General features: G+C 38.8%; 1 protein-coding gene across 4 annotated transcripts in view; it reads right to left on the bottom strand.

Annotated features, from left to right (window-relative positions):
* Positions 1-3472: 3472 nt before the first annotated feature.
* LOC118242759 (general transcription factor 3C polypeptide 3-like) overlaps positions 3473-17500 on the bottom strand; it is a 17220-nt gene continuing 3192 nt past the window's right edge. The window contains exons 3-16 of one of the 4 annotated variants that reach the window (XR_004777020.1): positions 17452-17500; positions 15459-15582; positions 14416-14607; positions 13716-13881; positions 13422-13578; positions 13176-13308; positions 12802-12902; positions 12180-12351; positions 11419-11621; positions 9749-9850; positions 9404-9539; positions 8839-9064; positions 4087-5739; positions 3473-3868 (exon numbers count right to left, since the gene is read on the bottom strand). The exon at positions 17452-17500 is cut by the window's right edge and continues 178 nt beyond it. Coding sequence is in view for 2 of the 4 variants with exons in the window: in XM_035535139.1 (XP_035391032.1) it covers positions 5469-5739; positions 8839-9064; positions 9404-9539; positions 9749-9850; positions 11419-11621; positions 12180-12351; positions 12802-12902; positions 13176-13308; positions 13422-13578; positions 13716-13881; positions 14416-14607; positions 15459-15582; positions 17452-17500 (2032 nt within the window). In the remaining 2 variants the exon portion in view is untranslated. The other 3 variants (XR_004777021.1, XM_035535140.1, XM_035535139.1) reach the window with 3 other exon arrangements.

The raw sequence follows: 17500 nt of genomic DNA, 5'->3' as shown, positions 1-17500 counted from the left end.
TTGAATCATTTAAGGTTTTCATTATAACCTTGTTTATAATTTATTCCATTGTTTTATGTGCAGTTTGATTATCAACTTAAAAATAATTGTTTCATACCTGCAATAACTTGCATTGCTTTAGGCCTAACTGCCAATATGGGTAATTATTTGGCATTGAATTAAGTTCTATTAACACCCACTCATGACCTCATCCTTGTATGATGTCATATAATTGTCGTTTATTTCAGCCCTTCAGCATCTGTTGCCAAATATGGATGAAGCAGAACAGACGAGGAGAAAAGGCGTGGCTCAGAAAGAATGTGAAGGAAAGAAAAAGAAACTGGCAGAAAGTACATCAAAGTGCAGAAACATTGTGGATCTGTTCAAAGGCTAATATCAGCCCCAGGCCTGGTGAAGTAAGTAACAAGGGGATGAAGAAATGGATTTGATACCTACCGTTCATGAGCAATTAGCAGAAGAAGCTGGACCATCAACAGGTTTATTGAAAATTGGTGAACTGGTTCAATCAGCTGATAGACATGTCTGATACAGCTATTGCACATGTAGAGGAACCTCAGAAGGGATACCTGTCTTTTAAAACTACTTTAAGAAACCATGCGGATATGAAGAATGTGTGCTGTTTTAGAAGTACCACCCTATTTAAAAAAAACTGACACAAAAGGGTGAAGAGGTCTTTCATGTGAAAAGATGGTTCAAATAGATGGTGGTTGTAATACAACAAAGACAACCATTCTCTTTATTGTTCAGTGTGCTTAGCATTTTCCAGCGCCACAGACAGATTAATGTTCATCAAAGGAATGAGTGACATATTCATACACGTGTTGAAGAACATGAACAATCTTCTGCAACATATCTGCGAGATCGGAAACAGTCCAACGTTTCTCACTTGCTGACATGTAGTCATCAAAATGAGGTGAGAAAGAAATGACAAGCAATGGAAAGAGTCATAGAAGTAGTCAAACTCATTGGTAAAAGGAGGCTGAGTTACAGAGGAAGTAAGGAAGCAGCATACACATTTGATGATGAGATTAACCATGGGACGTTTCTGGAAATTTGAAAACCTGTTTCATAGTTTATAAAAGCTAAAGAACAGAGTTGCAATGTACTTATTGCAAAGTATAAAACAGATTGTCTTCTCTTAAAATCAAATCTTTCCCATCATTCATATTTTAGTCTAAAGTAGAATCTCTTGCCCTGAAAAAGTGTTTAATTAAGGCGATTACAGTGCCTGGAAAACCTGTTTCATGGTATAAAAAAGCTGAAGAACAGAGTTACAGTGTACTTAATGCGAACTATACAACAGATTATCTTTACTTTAAACTCAAATCTTTGAAAGATTCTTCCCATCATTCATATTTCAGTCTAAAGTAGAATCTCTTGCGCTGAAATGTCGATTACAATGCTTTGAAAAGGTCTATAAAAGCTAAAGAAAAGAGTTGCAATGTACTTATTGCAAACTATACAACAGATTGTCTTCACTTAAAATCAAATCTTTGAAAGATTCTTCCCATCATTCATATTTCAGTCTAAAGCAGAATCTCTTGGCCTGAAACAGTGTCTAAGGTGAATACAATGCTTTGAAAAGCTGTTTCATTGTGTATAAAACCCACAGAATAGATTTGCAATGTACTTATTGCAAACTATACATCAGATTGTCTTCACTAAAAATCAAATCTTTGAAAGATTCTTCCCATCATTCATATTTCAGTCTAAAGCAGAATCTCTTGGCCTGAAACAGTGTCTAAGGTGATTACAATGCTTTGAAAAGCTGTTTCATTGTGTATAAAACCCCAAGGAGAGAGTTGCAATGTATGTATTGCAAACTATACAACAGATTGCCTTCACTTAAAATCAAATCTTTGAAAGATTCTTCCCATCATTCATATTTTGGTCTAAAGCAGAATCTCTTGCCTTGAAACAGTGTCTAAGGCGATTACAATGCTTTGAAAAGCTGTTTCATTGTGTATAAAACCCACAGAACAGAGTTGCAATATACTTATTGCAAAGTATACAACAGATTGTCTTCACTTAAAATCAAATCTTTGAAAGATTCTTCCCATAATTCATATTTTAGTCTAAAGCAGAATCTCTTGCCCTGAAACAGTGTCTAAGGCGATAACAATTCTTGGAAAAGGTGTTTCATTGTGTATAAAAGCTAAAGAACAGAGTTGCAATGTACTTATTGCAAACTATACAACAGATTGCCTTCACTTAAAATCAAATATTTCCCATCATTTATATTTTAGTCTAAAGCAGAATCTCTTGCGCTGAAAGTGTCTAAGGTGATTACAATGCTTTGAAAGCTGTTTCATTGTGTATAAAACCCACAGAATAGATTTGCAATGTACTTATTGCAAACTATACATCAGATTGTCTTCACTAAAAATCAAACCTTTGAAAGATTCTTCCCATCATTCATATTTTAGTCTAAAGTACAATCTTTTGCGCTGAAACAGTTTTTTCTTCGATTAAAATACTTTGAAAAGGTGTTTCATAGACTATAAAAGCTAAAGAAAAGAGTTGCAGTGTACTTATTGCAAACTATACAACAGATTGTCTTCACTTAAAATCAAATCTTTCCCATCATTTATATTTTAGTCTAAAGCAGAATCTCTTGCCCTGAAAGTGTCTAAATTGTAAAATTACAATGCTTTGAAAAGCTGTTTCATTGTGTTTAAAACCGACAGAACAAAGTTGCAATGTACTTATTGCAAAGTATACAACAGATTGTCTTCACTTAAACTCAGATCTTTGAAAGATTCTTCCCATCATTCATATTTTGGTCTAAAGTAGAATCTCTTACACTCAAACAGTGCTTAAGGCTATTACAATGCTTTGAAATCATGTTTCATAGTTTATAAAACCTAAAGAACAGAGATACAATGTACATATTGCAAACTATACAACAGATTGTCTTCACTTACCATTAAATCTTTCCCATCATTCATATTTTACTCTAAAATAAAATGTCTTGCCTTGAAACAGTTTTTAAGTTAATTACAATATGTTGAAAAGTTGTTTTATTGTTAATAAAAGCTAAAGAACAGAGTTGTAAAGTACTTATTCTAAAGTGTCAAACAGATTTTCTTCACTTAAAATCAAAACTTTCCCATCATTCATGTTTTAGTCTAAAGTAGAAACTCTTTTGCCCTGAAATAGTGTCAACGGCGATTACAAAGCTTTGAAAAGCTGTATAAAAGCTAAAGAACAGAGTTGCAACATACTTATTGCAAACTATACAACAGATTGTCTTCACTTAAAATGAAATCTTTGAAAGATTCTTCCCATCATTCATATTTTAGTCTAAAGTAGAATCTCTTGCGCTGAAAGTGTCTAAGGTGATTACAATGCTTTGAAAGCTGTTTCATTGTGTATAAAACCCACAGAATAGATTTGTAATGTACTTATTGCAAACTTTACATCAGATTGTCTTCACTTAAAATCAAAAAAGTTGAACCTTTTTTTTTTTTTTTTTTTTACATGGATCGTGCTGCATTCCATTTTAGTTAATTTTTCTGATGATTGCAAGGGCATTCACATTGAAGCAGTATTCACAATGAACTCAGAACTCTATGATCATTGCAGTTTAGGTTCTATAGAAAGCTACACCAAAACAATATGTACTTGCTGTGCTTTTAAACTAGCCAATTTAGGTGAATGTCCACTGCTTTGACAATCATCCAAAAATGGAAGGAGTATGGCATAACCGCAAACCTACCTAAACTGACAGCCCAGGCAAGGAGAGCACTACTTGGAGAAACAGCCAAGAGGCCCATGGTCACTCTGGAGGAGCTTCAGAGAGCCACAGCTCAGGAGGGACAAATCGGTCTACAGGACAACTATTAGCCGTGTACTCCACAAATCTGGCCTTTATGGAAGAGTAGCAAGAAGAAAGCCATTTTTAAAAGCAAGCCATAAGAAGTCTCGTTTGCAGTTTGCCACAAGCCATGTAGGGGACACAGCAAACATGTGGAAGAAGGTGCTCTGGCCAGATGAGACCAAAGTTTAACTTTTTCGCCTAAATGCAAAACGCTATGTTTGGCAGAAAACTAACACTGAACATCACCCTGAACACACCATCCCCACCTTTCAACATGGTGGTGGCAGCATCATGCTGTGGGGATGCTTTTCCTCAGCAGGGACAGGGAAGCTGGTCAGAGTTGATGGGAAGATGGATGGAGCTAAATACAGGGCAATCCTGGAGGAAAACCAGTTAGAGGCTGCAAAAGACTTGAGACTGGGGCGGTGGTTCACCTTACAGAAGGACAACAACCCTAAACATACAGCCAGAGCTACAATGGAATGGTTTAGAGCAAAGCACATTCATGTGTTAGAATGGCCCAGTCAAAGTCCAGACCTAAATGCCATTGAGAATCTGTGGCAAGACTTAAATTGCTGTTCAGACGTTTATCACATAAAATACATTCAAGTTTGTAGGTGCAACATGAAAAAAATGTGGAAAAGTTCAAGGGATATGAATACTTCTTCAAGGCCCTGTAACTCCCTCAGAAAATCTGCCAGAGTTGAGGTCAAAGAGGGGGAAAGGGAGGCAAACTATGCACTAAGCCAAGGCTGAACCCACATTGACCACCTGTTCCAGCATTTTTTGGACAATGGTAAACAGAATGGATGAGCTGAGAGTCTGGATTACAGCACAAATGGATCCTGCAATATAACTGTGTCTGTGATGGAGACATGTCTAACAGCAACGTCCCCAGTAGTGTGGTGGAGATGGATGGATGGGAGCAGCATGTTCAGAGTGGACAGAAGACTCTGGTAAGAGCAAAGCAGTGGCCTGTGCATTTATGTCAATATATAAGGGTACATTGTAAATCTGTGTTCTAGAAGTCTGAACACTGAAAACAGGTAGTAGCTCCAAAACAACTTGGTAGCTCAATGTTCCAACATCTGCAAGCGGTAACTGCTGTCAGAACTAGAAATTGATAAGGTACAACACAAATGCTACGGCAAGGGGAAACAGGACAACAAGTCATCCCCACACTCCAAAAGTTTGCTTCTGCATTTCCTTTGACCATTCTGATGTTTCCATATTCAGGTGATTTTGCTCTTCTAACTTTCAGTGCATGCCCCCTACTAATGTTAGCCAGATAACCAGTCCATCGAGCCAGATCAGTGATGTTAAAACTTAAGTCTTCCAAAAAACTCAGGCCAAATCTGATCTAATAGCTCTGATTTTTGAATGAATATCTCTTACTTTATAGGGTGACTCACAGCAACAGGACAACACTAAATTTTAATTTCTTTCACAATAATTTACCAAATATGCAGCAACACTTGCATAGGAAGCTAAACTGAGCAAGCAGTTAGATCACCCATTCTGGGCTACTCTAGAAATATGGTGGCCTCTGTCAGAAGAGGACCCACTCCCTATGATTCATAGGTTTCACTAAGGAAAACATGGTATACTATATTTTATGTTTGCTCCTTAAATCTTACATACTGCTCCTTTAAAACAATCCATAAATGACCCCCAGGTGGAATTGGAAAAGAGGCAGAAAGCAGTTGTCTCTGTGCTGTGATGGTGTACCGAGGGCGTGTTTGAATGTGCCAGACACAAGCGAGGTGTGTCCGTTGAGGATACAGAGCGCATGGCTCTCTGGGTTCTTCAGCATGAGGCGCAGACAGAAACGGTGGTGGCGCACGTCCTGCGAGTGCAGCGTCACCTGGTTGAAGACGTTCCAGAGCTGCGCCCGTTCCACGCTGCCCATCAGCATGAGTCTGGAGCCACACAAACACACACAGGTTCTAGTGAAACTGCATTAAAACACCTAAACTGGGAAAAATAATGCTTTTGGGTCATTTTTGGCAGATTTGGCAAATTGGACAAATTGCACAAAGATGAATGCAAAAAAGGTGCTTATACAGAACAGATAAATGGGGGTCATCACTGGTCATCTGGCTTCTGAACATCACCACTGAGTAGGTGACTTGGACATAGGATATATGCATAAATAATAATGTACCCTAATGCTTCAATGCTGTTTTTATTGATCAGGCCTTAATTAACAATTGTGTAATCGTCACCAATTTCAATAAACGTATAAATAACAGTGACACCCTTTTTACTTCCACAATTTAGCAGCCATGTGTTAATGAAATGATTAACCATCTTTTAGCAAAAATGTTATCAAGTTGTACGAATATAGTGCATTGTATAAGTACCCCCTTTTTTTTTTTACATTTCATCCATTACCCTTTTTACATTTGTATTTTATAATTTGAATAAAAATGACATTAATTGGACTCATCATTTGACTGACCAACAATTTTTTTTTTTGACACAAAAGCTAGTTAAAGAAATCTGTTCATTGCATAAGAATTCACCCTCCTCAAATCCAATACATGGACACAGCACCTTTTGCTGCAGTTACAGCTGCATGTCTTTCAGTCAGTTGATGTTTCATCTTTGTACAAATAGACTGCTGACATTTTTGCCCATTCTTCCTAGCAAAATAGCTCAAGCTGTGTCAGACTGGATGGAGACCATTTTCAAATCTTTACACAGATTCTCAAATCAGAATGAGGTCTGGGCCACTCCAACAAAATGAGGTTCTTTCTTTCGAACCACTCCTATGTACCTTTGGCAGGTGGCTAAGGAGCACAAACAAAAAAGGAAAAAAGGTTGATACACATGTAAAAAAATGTTTATGTTTGTTCAGCACATACCCCAGGACTGATCGCCCAATGGGGAAAACGATCGTGAATGGAGTGACTGTGAATCCCAGGAACCAGGGAGAGAACATTTTTGGACAAAAAAGTAGCAGGTTGTTGGATTTCACTTGAGAAACCATTCGCATCTTCTCCCTTCACTTTTGCTCAGTGGAAACATACCTGGAGGTGTATGATAATTTTTTTTCTCTCCTTTATCCTGGGGTAGTACTGAGTATAGACTGTGTTTGCTGAGGGATTTACAAACATCATTTTCTGATCTATCAAGGTGGATCTTTGGGTGAGCTTCGAATTGGAAAAGAGACCGCTGAGTCTGCCCCCAGTTTACCTTGCTCACTATTTCCCGATTATGGATGCTTTTACTGCTGGCATATTCATTATGTTGTGTGACCTGTCATGTAAAATTATGTTCTGTATATGTGTGAAATGAAACTACTAGTAGGGAATGTTGTGGAATACGCTTGGTATTGGGTGTTATACAATGTCAAACATCTTTACATTAGTTTGTGTATATGTGAGAAAGCATTCACCCAATAGCGCTAGAAAGTGTTGTTTTTGTTTGTGAAAAAGCCCTGGGGAAAACACTGAACATCTCATAGTAGTTGCCTGTACAGAGATTGTACAATGAGCTTTTAAATGGTAGTAATGCACCTTGCAGCTAGTCTTCAAGTTCTTCGCGTTGTATTTTGTAGCCATTACCGGTCTGGTTTTTTTTGGTTTTTTTTTTTTTTAAATGGGTCTCCGCATCACTTGGTTTTAATCATTGTAAGACTAAGCTAAGATAGTGGGCCTGTACTTTGTTCCAGCACTCACTTGCATACATAAATACAAAGCATAGTGCATCTTTTAACATCCAGGCAGCTGAGGAACTTGAGTTCTCTAGGCATGTGACATGCAGGCAACCCCATGGCGACATCTCCGAGGTCTCCAGCACTCCAGAAGTGCTGTCATTACATCGAGGATGCTATATTTTACTTATACCATGACCATGGCTCTCTTGCTCATGTCTCTTGCAGACTAGAAAAGTTTTCTTCAAGGATTGTTCTGTATTTGGCTCCATCCATTTTCCAAGCGCATTTATATTGAGACCATGAGACACTTTAAATGGCACACAGATGGCATACTCTAGTGGACCTCTGATGACAACCATTTGTACCAGTACCAATTTGGGCATTTTCATAGCAGTGGATACAATTATTTTTGCGATCACAATTTTATAAAATTTTATGTATGAATAACTTTGCTAACTATATTGGCTTTCTTCACATGTTTAGTAGGTTTATGATATGATTACAATTATGTTAATTTCAATTAAAGATTGTAACAGAAACTGAAAATATTCAAGGGGTCTAACTACTTATACAAAGTATTGCACTGGAATAATAGCAAAACTTGTTTCCTAAACAAAGCAGCATTGACTCTATCGAGCAGGCATACACCAAGGAACATTCTGGATTTTCCATGCCAGGGAAAACGTTTGGCAGGAAGTTACTTAGCTAGGTTAGCATAGCATTTTACCAGTCATTCATCAGAAATGTGTGATGAAAAAAATAAAAAAATCAAGTGGTGATAACACCCAAGCAATGTAAAATAATAGCCAGCTAGCTAACAAAGGCAAGAAATTTTCATCTAACATATGCAATATATATTTGATGCTATGTATTTACTTTTCTGATGCTATGTATTTTACTAAAGCTTTGTCAACTTTATGTTATCACTATAATAAATTTACTAAACAACAGACATATATAGAAATTGGTGAAAACCACATTATTTTGATCCTGGTAAATAAAACCACAGAATTGAATGAAGGTGCAAAAACAAGATATGCTGTGTCCTAGTCATTCAATCCACATGACTTGGACACAATAGAATACAGAGAACTAACTTCTTAGAAAGGGTTATTATTATGGAAACAGCAATGCAAAACTCAACTCCAATTCTGCCATTAAAACTCTTTAAGAATGAAAAACACATGGCCTATGCTTTTGGTCAACACAATTAAGCAAATAACTTGCACAAAATGTCTTCTTGGACCTTTAAATGCATAAGGCAACATCTCGAAATTGCCTTGCTTTTAAAACTTATACAAATCACTGAATTTTACCAAATTCATGTTTTAAAGCAAACTTGTTGGTATGTATTTACCGGATGTAGTCATAGGCTTTCCGGAAGTTTCGGTCCAGGAAGGCAGCAGAGAGGCCCAAGTATTCCAGCTCCTCACGTTTAGTACGGTCATCATAGAAGGAGTAGAACTCCAGCGAGGAGTCGACAAGCAGCTCAGCCTCGCCAAAGCGTTGCTCCTCACACAGCGCCGTTAGGCAACACAGCAACAGCTTCCACCAGTCTTCCCGTGACAACACGCTTGTCTTACCTACCACAGAAATGCAGATCATCACACAGAGACAGTGCTCCTCTATTGCTTTACTTTGGTGGAGTGGGGGGCTTTGGTCTTTACAATTCTGGAGGGAAAGAGACCACCTAGACTCAGTGATGTGCTTGCCCAAATACACCCGATTCAACACATTTATACCACAACCACAAGAGCTTTCTTCAGTGTAGCAGATTACTACACACTTTAAAAAATCCACACTTTTCTCCCTGAAGTACTAACAACCCATCCCATCTTATGCAGAAGCAGTGTGGAAGTAATACAGTGGATATGCTGGTTCCTCATTGAACTAATGGACATAAGCAATGAAACCATAACTACCCGTCACATCCAGGTAGGCCGCTTCTTGGTCCTCGATTTCAGACAGCTTGCTGCGTGACACTTTTATCAGGCACACGTGTTTGCAGCCAGACGAAGTGCTAGCTATCAGACACACCTGAGCTCTCACCATTGCCACCTACAGGTGAGGTAAATATGAGAGAAATGGCTAGCAGTCAAAGTACATGAAGTGTATATAGAATGTACTTCACTAGTTTTGAATCTCTAATATCTATTTCAAGTTTTAGCATAGAAATAAGAAATTGAAAAAAATGAAAAATTGAGATTGAGCTCCCTTTCTTTGTCTCTAAGAGGTAAAAATGAAGAGAGGGAGAGAGAGGGATAAACCTTGAGCAGCATGGACAACATGGTCAGCAGAGTGTCTATGTAATCCTCAGTTCGGCCTTGAGATCGGAGCAATGTGGAGCGGTGCAGCAACAACTTCAGCTCCTAACGTGCATACATACCAAAAGCAAAATGAGAAAAAGATGCCAGAATTTATTTTGTTTATTTGATTAGCCGGAGCAATGTTGTTTGAATAGCTATACTGTCAACTTTGTCAAAACGCTAAAAGACATTTTGATCTGTGTTTTTTTAAAAAATGTTAAACTAAAAATGTTTACAGGCATTTTAACCCCTAAATGCACATCCAGTTTTAAGCTAATTTTTGAATAATTTGTATTTGTTCACTTTAACACTTTAGTTATCTGAAATTGTACACATAGCACAGTGTTCATTCAGGATTTAAATTGAAGTAGACACTTAGGTGAAGACATCCACTCACATCCAGGCTTATTTTTCCATTATTTAGGTTCCATATGAGCTCATCTAATTCCTCCTCTGTCAATGTCCAAAAATTAACGGTTTTTGTTTTTTTGTTGTTTTTTTTTTTTTTTTGGGGGGGGGGGGGGTAAATAACGTATTTGGATGCTGGAGATTCATTTTCAGTTATGTTCTACATTTCATCAGGGTCTTGTCAAAAAAAGTGAACGATTTTGAGCATATTCCTGAAATTGCTCAGTTTGTTTTGCTAAAACATCACAACAGTGTTCAACAAATTACTAAAAAAATATTAGCTTCATTACAGCTTCATTGTTAAAAGCTAAACAATATTAGCTTCATTGCTATTAGGGTAAATGTTATGCTGGGGAAAATACTGTAAATGCTGTAATACTAAAGAGAAAATGGTATGCTTTCTCATCTATACTCATAATTTGTAGCCGGATTACGAATTTTAGCAACCACGGAATCTAAGAAAGGTCTTCTCATTCCATTCAGAGTGTTTCTACATGAGTAACATGCATTTTTTGGTAACTAAAGGCTTGTGGATTTTGTGTTACAAAGGAAAGGAACAAATTATTTTGTACAAAGATGTGACCAAGCAAAGAACTTTAAACAGTATATAGAATGTTAGTAAACATGTCATGCAGTTGCGTTGATGCTAATTGAATTTTCTATGGCAAAATCTTATACCGGAAGCAGGTTTTAAAAAGGGTCATTTAAAAGGACAGACATGATTGTTGTGGAAATTTACCAAAAAAACAATGCATTCAGCATGGGATTTCTGATGAACGTTGCACGTAGACAGCTCAAAATCGGTACACACGTATTTATATTAGTGCTAGGAAATTTTATGTTGACAGTTGTACTGTATTTTAAGAATATTTGATGCCATCAAGCGATGTATTTGATCATGACAGATCGCATGCTAGAGGGCACAGATGCAGTAGCATTTTATTTTACCTCACCATATCAATTTGAACATTTTCATCATGAAATTCAAAGGTGATTTGTGGCAAAGTGTGTTCGAAAAGTTCCACACTAATTTGTAGTAGTCAACATTAATGAGAATATTATGTACTACCATTACAAGTAGTGCATAGCACCCAATTTTGGGCGTAGCCTATGGCTATAATTGGCCAAGCTATATTAACAGTCTTCTAAATAATGCAAAGTGAAATAATTCACTAAATGGATGATTTAGCTACACTGAACAGGACTGTGGAGAGTGCACGAACCTGCTGTGCAGCAGCAGAGTCCTGTGCCAGTGTGTCGGGATCGTGCATGGGCTCCAGGGCCTCTAGGGCACGGTCAGGCTGGCCCAGCTGCTGTTGCAGGGTGGCCAGGGCAAGACGTGCCTCCAGGTGCAGTGGGGCCATCTCCACCACCTTGGTGTAGCTCCGGGCTGCCACCTCTGCATGGCCCAGTGCCTTCAGGCACTCTGGAGGCACACACGTAGAAACACAAATGCAACAAGAAACACAGTCCCTTCAGGTACTCTGGATGCACACACAAACAAATGTAAATGCAAGCACAAACATATAGGTTGCCAATATTGCATGTCTTCATAGGGCACTATCACAGGGCAAGGCAACTGTACTTCTATAAAAATGTACATATACACACACACACGACCCGCTCTTCGGCTGCTTGCGTCACAGCTTTGTTGGTGCCAACCCAGCAGCATTTTGGGGCCAGAATGGTACTAATAGTTCTGGCCAAGAACCTGTGATTTTGTGGTGGAAAAGTGCAGAACCGTTTGGGATTTTGGCACCATGCCAGTGGAAAAGTACAATAAGTGACAAAGTCAATGGTGGTTTACCATAGAAAAGCATTCTGAATCCATGAACAGGCCTAATCTTGGTCTATGAAACTACAAGTATTTCAGAATTGGCAAAGCATATAAAGCTACTAAATAACAGTCATTTGTGTGTAACAAATGGCTGAGCAGCTACGAGCCAGTAATAGTTCACAGGCAGGCAACAGTCGAGTGGCATACCAGCATGTCGGAGCCAGACCACGGCCAAGTTGTAGCGCTCGGAGCAGACAAGTGCGGAGAGTAGCGGCAGGGCCGAGGTGTACTCGCCCTCGTCCATGAAAGCTTCGGCCACGTCTAGGTAAAGATCTCCCAGCTCCTCGGGGCTCTGTTCCATCAGGGACGTCAGCATGGGCTGCAGTCACAGACAGGACAGGCCCCACAGTCAGCTGAGTCAGTCAGCAGCTCCAGGATAATAAGAGTGACACTGATTAAAACAGCAGTATGGCACTGGGCCTGTCTTACTTAACAGCCTTGCTTAGAAAAATTACTAGTGTAATATGGCACATCAAGATAATAAGCCATGTCAAGAAATATCTGGTATTTGGCAAATAAAGATTCTGAACAAGATTTAGCCTTATTTCTTGTTAAGGTTAAGCCCAAAATGCTATTATAATGAGATGTGCCAATTTTAACATGGACTGGGTTTTGCAAGCAGAGAGTAACAGAGGTTGGATAATTTCTTGCAATGGATGGAGAATTGTTTTTAAATTATGTTTGTATATTTGGGTTGGGTGTATTAAGTAAAATGTTTGGTATGCATTACTCACAAGAACACATTTGCATGTAAATATGAAGCACTCACATCCAGGGGTTTGAAAACATGCTGGTGGATCAGGCATACCATGAGCTTCACCCTGATATCTACTGGAATGTCATCAGGCACTCCCACCTCCAGAATCGGTCCTACAGAGGAAGAACCAGGTCAGGTCTATTCAACCTACACTAGTCTAATTCCAAGGTGCCTCAGGTGTGGTTCCAACAGTCATCAAAACTGAGGATTTAAATTTGAACTTTGATGGTCGTGTCTTCAGCAAACTAGGTATGCCCCTGTAGATTATGGAATGAGGAAACTAAGAATTTATTTCTCTGGCAGAAACAATGTCATCTCTGGTCTCCTCCTCACCCCTCTCTCTTCTGCAGGCTTCTCCCTCACCCTTCTCTCTTCTGCTGGCTCACCTTTTAGCACATCTTTCTTCTCATCACTCTTCTTCCTTACTTCCTCCTCCTCGGTTCTCCCTTCAGTCTGCTCCATGCCTTCCTGACCATCAACCTCTCTCTCCAGCACAATGCCACAGAATGTAACCAGGGCCTGAGTCAGGCACACAGCACAGTAGGGTGAGTCTATACAAATAATTTTATGACAAAGTACATGCCATGAAATGTATCACCTTCCACATACTTATACAAACAAGTGTTTATCACCTCTAAGGCTTTACTGTACTGGTGGTTGGCTACGTAAAGCTCGGCCGCCATGTTAACACATTCGTGTGTGACAAGCTCAGGGTGACGCATCAGGGCTTCCTCCATCACACCGATAGCTGAAGGAAGTTCATTACTCTCATAGTAACTCCTAATCTCACACACACACACACACACACACACACACACACACACACACACACACACACACACGTTTAACTGGACAAGAAATAGATGACTGAGGACCGCAAAACTTGCATGTTTGTGTTTGTAAGTGTGAGAGAGCGCATGTCTTACTTGGCCATGTCACGGGACAGCTGCATGAAGTGCTCCCCATCAGTAGGGGGCAGCAGACTGAGGATGCGGCGGTAGCCATCCATGGCCTGTTTGTGCTCGCCTACCTGCTCATAGAGGCTGGAGCGCTCCCACAGGTAGCGTACATTACTCTGGTCATACTTAATCGCTACATGCAACACAATCACAGAGCACAGATTAGCATTACAATGTAGCAGCATTAACACGCATCTATTTATATTCTCAAAAGGTCAGCGCTCCCATCATCCCTTTCAACTAGGGCTTCATGAGGGCAAATATAACATATTTCAGCTATACTGGCAAACCTTTATCCTGTGGTGGGTCTTAGACTGCATTAAAAAATACAGTTGTGAACCTTTGATGTAACATGGCTAAAGGCTGGCATACAATTTTAAGCAAGATTTATTTAGTCATTTATAAATAAATGCTCAAGAACAATTTTTTGTACACCTCACACAAATATTTTATAGTATTGTAATAAATACTGTATTATACTTAATAGTTGACATTTTGGGTACATTATTCAGTAACTACTCTGAATTAATCAGTAGTGATATTGAAATTACTACGAAAAGGTACATAGTTGCAGACTGAAGACAGAGTCTTGACCCACCAACAGATGCTTGGAAAGTAGTGGACTAACTTTACCAGTGACAGCACTACAGAAGAGCAGTACCCCGACCTTTGGTATAGCATATGATGGCCTGCTTAATGTTGTCCTGCTCCAGGGACATGTCAGCTAGCTTGACCCACTCCTCACAGTCACTGGGGTTCAGATGTGCTGCAATCAGTCCAAACTGCAATGCCTTCTCCATGTCACCCTGGTCTTCATAGATCATCGCCAGTGTGGAGAAAGGCTCATATGCCAATGGGGCTGGGAGCATGCCAGAGGAGGAGATCATCAAATCCCGAGCACAAGTGACTCAACATTTCCCTTTAATACTAACATATTTCAGTATGTGACATTTCTAGACTGTACACTCTCAGGCCCGTTTCCCGAGTTCAGTCCTGTTGTACAGTTGTGGCCAAAAGTTTTGAGACAAATTTTGGTTTTGGGATCATGGCCAGAAAACTCCCCAGATTTCAATCCCATTGAGAACCTGTGGTCAATCTTCAAAAAAGGGTGGACAAACAAAAACACAGAAACTGTGATCAACTCCAAGCACTGATTAGGCAAGAATGGGTTGCTATCTGTCAAGATTTTGCCTATAAGCTGATATCCAGTATGCCACGGCAAATTGCAGAAGTCTTAAAAAAAGAAGGGTCAACACTATAAACATCAAGTCTTTGTTTAAACTGGATGTATTTGTCAATAAAAAGTAAAAACAAACAAACAAACAAAAACTTATGAAATGCTTATAAATTGTACATCATACTGTATAAACATTTCACAAAAGGATCTAAAAAAAAAACCCGAGGCAGTAAACTTTGTGAAAACCAAAATTTGTCAGTCTCAAAACTTTTGCCACAACTTTACTGACCATAAATCTGTTTCGTAACCAGAAAAAAATTGACTCCATTACAAACTAAGTAAGCCCTATTAATTTATGCAAAGACATGACGCATGAATGAGTAAATTACCTTCAGATTTTAAACTACTCACTTAACACACATTTCACAATTTTTTACATCCGTTCAATAAATCAAATGTGTATACAACATTAGTTTTAGGAGCCTGCATCCAGAATTAGGAAACATGTGACTGAAGCCCGAGAAAGAACAAACCCTGACGGATGATCTCCATGCACATAAGGATGGCGTCATCCTTCTCTCCTCGTGCGTAGCGGATGTTAGCCTCACCCATTAGCCCTCGGAGGGCACGTGGAAGCTTGCTCCGTGGACGCCTTTCCTGAAAGAAAAATAAAAGACAAAAATACATATACAAACAGCCAGCGAGTCACAAGCAAAGGTACTGATGTCAACACAGAACTCTCTGATGCAGAAGCACTGATGCAACAAGTACCAATAACCTGCCTATCCACAACATAGCAGGTCCTGTCAAAAACACTAGTGAACAAGTTGAATAAGCATGCACTACACAAGAAGCTAAAAGCACAGTGCTGTTCACTAGAATTCCAAGACTAGATGGGCCAAGCTGCGTAGCTTTTGTTGCCATTGTAGGTTTTCTGTCTTTTTCTCCGTTTACACCTATTCAGGGTTCAGACTAAACAGCCTGATTTTGTCAAATTTCCAGCATCTTACCCAATTATGAGCATCAGGAACGAGGAATAGGTCTTGTAGTGCGCCACTACCCGTTCAACAGCACTCTGAAAGACGGAGCATTGCAGAATTTTTTCTGTTTTCTCACCTAGTCTGACATCATTTGTGATGTGGGACAGATTGCTGTCTGGTACAGAAATGTAAACTCAGCAAATAGAAAGAAGGATGATACTGCTACATTTATGCAATGTTTTTGACATGTCTCAACTTCTCTTTGAAAGAACTTGACAGCCCATATTGTCCTCTTTTTGACACCCAGGAATGGATTCACATTCATTTCACTTTGTTTTCTTTTCTTTTTCTAAACTCAAAACTTCCAGCATCACACTTAGCGCTTCTGTAGCCATGATAGACAATTTCTTGACCCTCCTACCAAATGATCTATGAACTTACACATGACTTTTGGCATCAAACATGCAGTGTTGTCAGTATCCCAATAAAGATACAGAAATCATGCCACTATGATCACCTAATCTGACATCATAACCATTGTGAAAGACAAAATATCACGTAGTCTGAACCCAGCATTTCTCAGTGTATGGGCATATTTACTTTGTACTTATACACCATCATTACACGATATATTTACATTGCAATTTTACAGATTTCTTTTTTTTTTTTTTTCCCCCAACTCTTACTTGCTGCTAAATTACAGAGTTTTACTCCAGGATAAATTATTTGCATCACGCTCTAAATGCAAGTATATTAAGGCTAAACAAAGCAAATTAAAAATGAGACTAATATATCAATACCCCAAATGGTAATGTATGGATTGGAATGGAGCATATGATAGCATCATCAAAAGGTTGATATACATGTTAGAAGACAAGGGTCTTGCAATGCTGTTTTGGGTATATGAAAGCATGTTGAAAATAATTTTGCAAAAAGAAACTCACTTTACCTTGCTGCACAATATCATACAATATCCACTTTACTGAAAAAAAGTAATTAGAAGCCTCTTTTTACAGTTAGAGACTATAGCCTATCTTCTGCCATCTTCATTAACGATTAGTATCTAAACACACAAGTGATACTTTTAAGATATTTTTAGTTGCTAGGCTATTCCTAACAGCACTAATGTGTGAACCCTCCAGTCACATTCACATCTACTACCATGTCATTGTAGTAGTGGATTATTCTTGATGCAGCATTAACACTGATTTGGTAATAACATTCAGACAGCTGTGCTTACACTGATTCTGCTATGTTAAATAGTGAGCTGGTTAAAACCTAGAATGCATAGCAATTTAAATGATGAATATGTTTCTAAAATAATAATTAGCTGCTCACTGTGGTCATACTGTAATAACCTGAATTTAGAAGTGGTGTGGAAATGGTGTTATAAAGTTACATATGTGCAGATACTCTAGTAAAGTGTTTGAGATTAGAAAACAGAAAATGTTACAGATCAGATTAAATGCATTTTAGAACTAGGGCCAGGAATGAAAAATGAGCAAGATTTGCTCTCTCACTTTAGCTTGTTGCACACCGTACGCACCTTCATCATTTTCTTGTTTTCCCGGTTTAGTTCCATCTCAAGAGCGAAT

The sequence above is a fragment of the Electrophorus electricus genome, chromosome 16, assembly GCF_013358815.1.
Source record: "Electrophorus electricus isolate fEleEle1 chromosome 16, fEleEle1.pri, whole genome shotgun sequence".
Classification (NCBI taxonomy): domain Eukaryota; kingdom Metazoa; phylum Chordata; class Actinopteri; order Gymnotiformes; family Gymnotidae; genus Electrophorus; species Electrophorus electricus.
The sequence above is the reverse complement of the archived record's forward strand: the minus strand, read 5'-3'. Positions and strand labels throughout refer to the sequence as shown.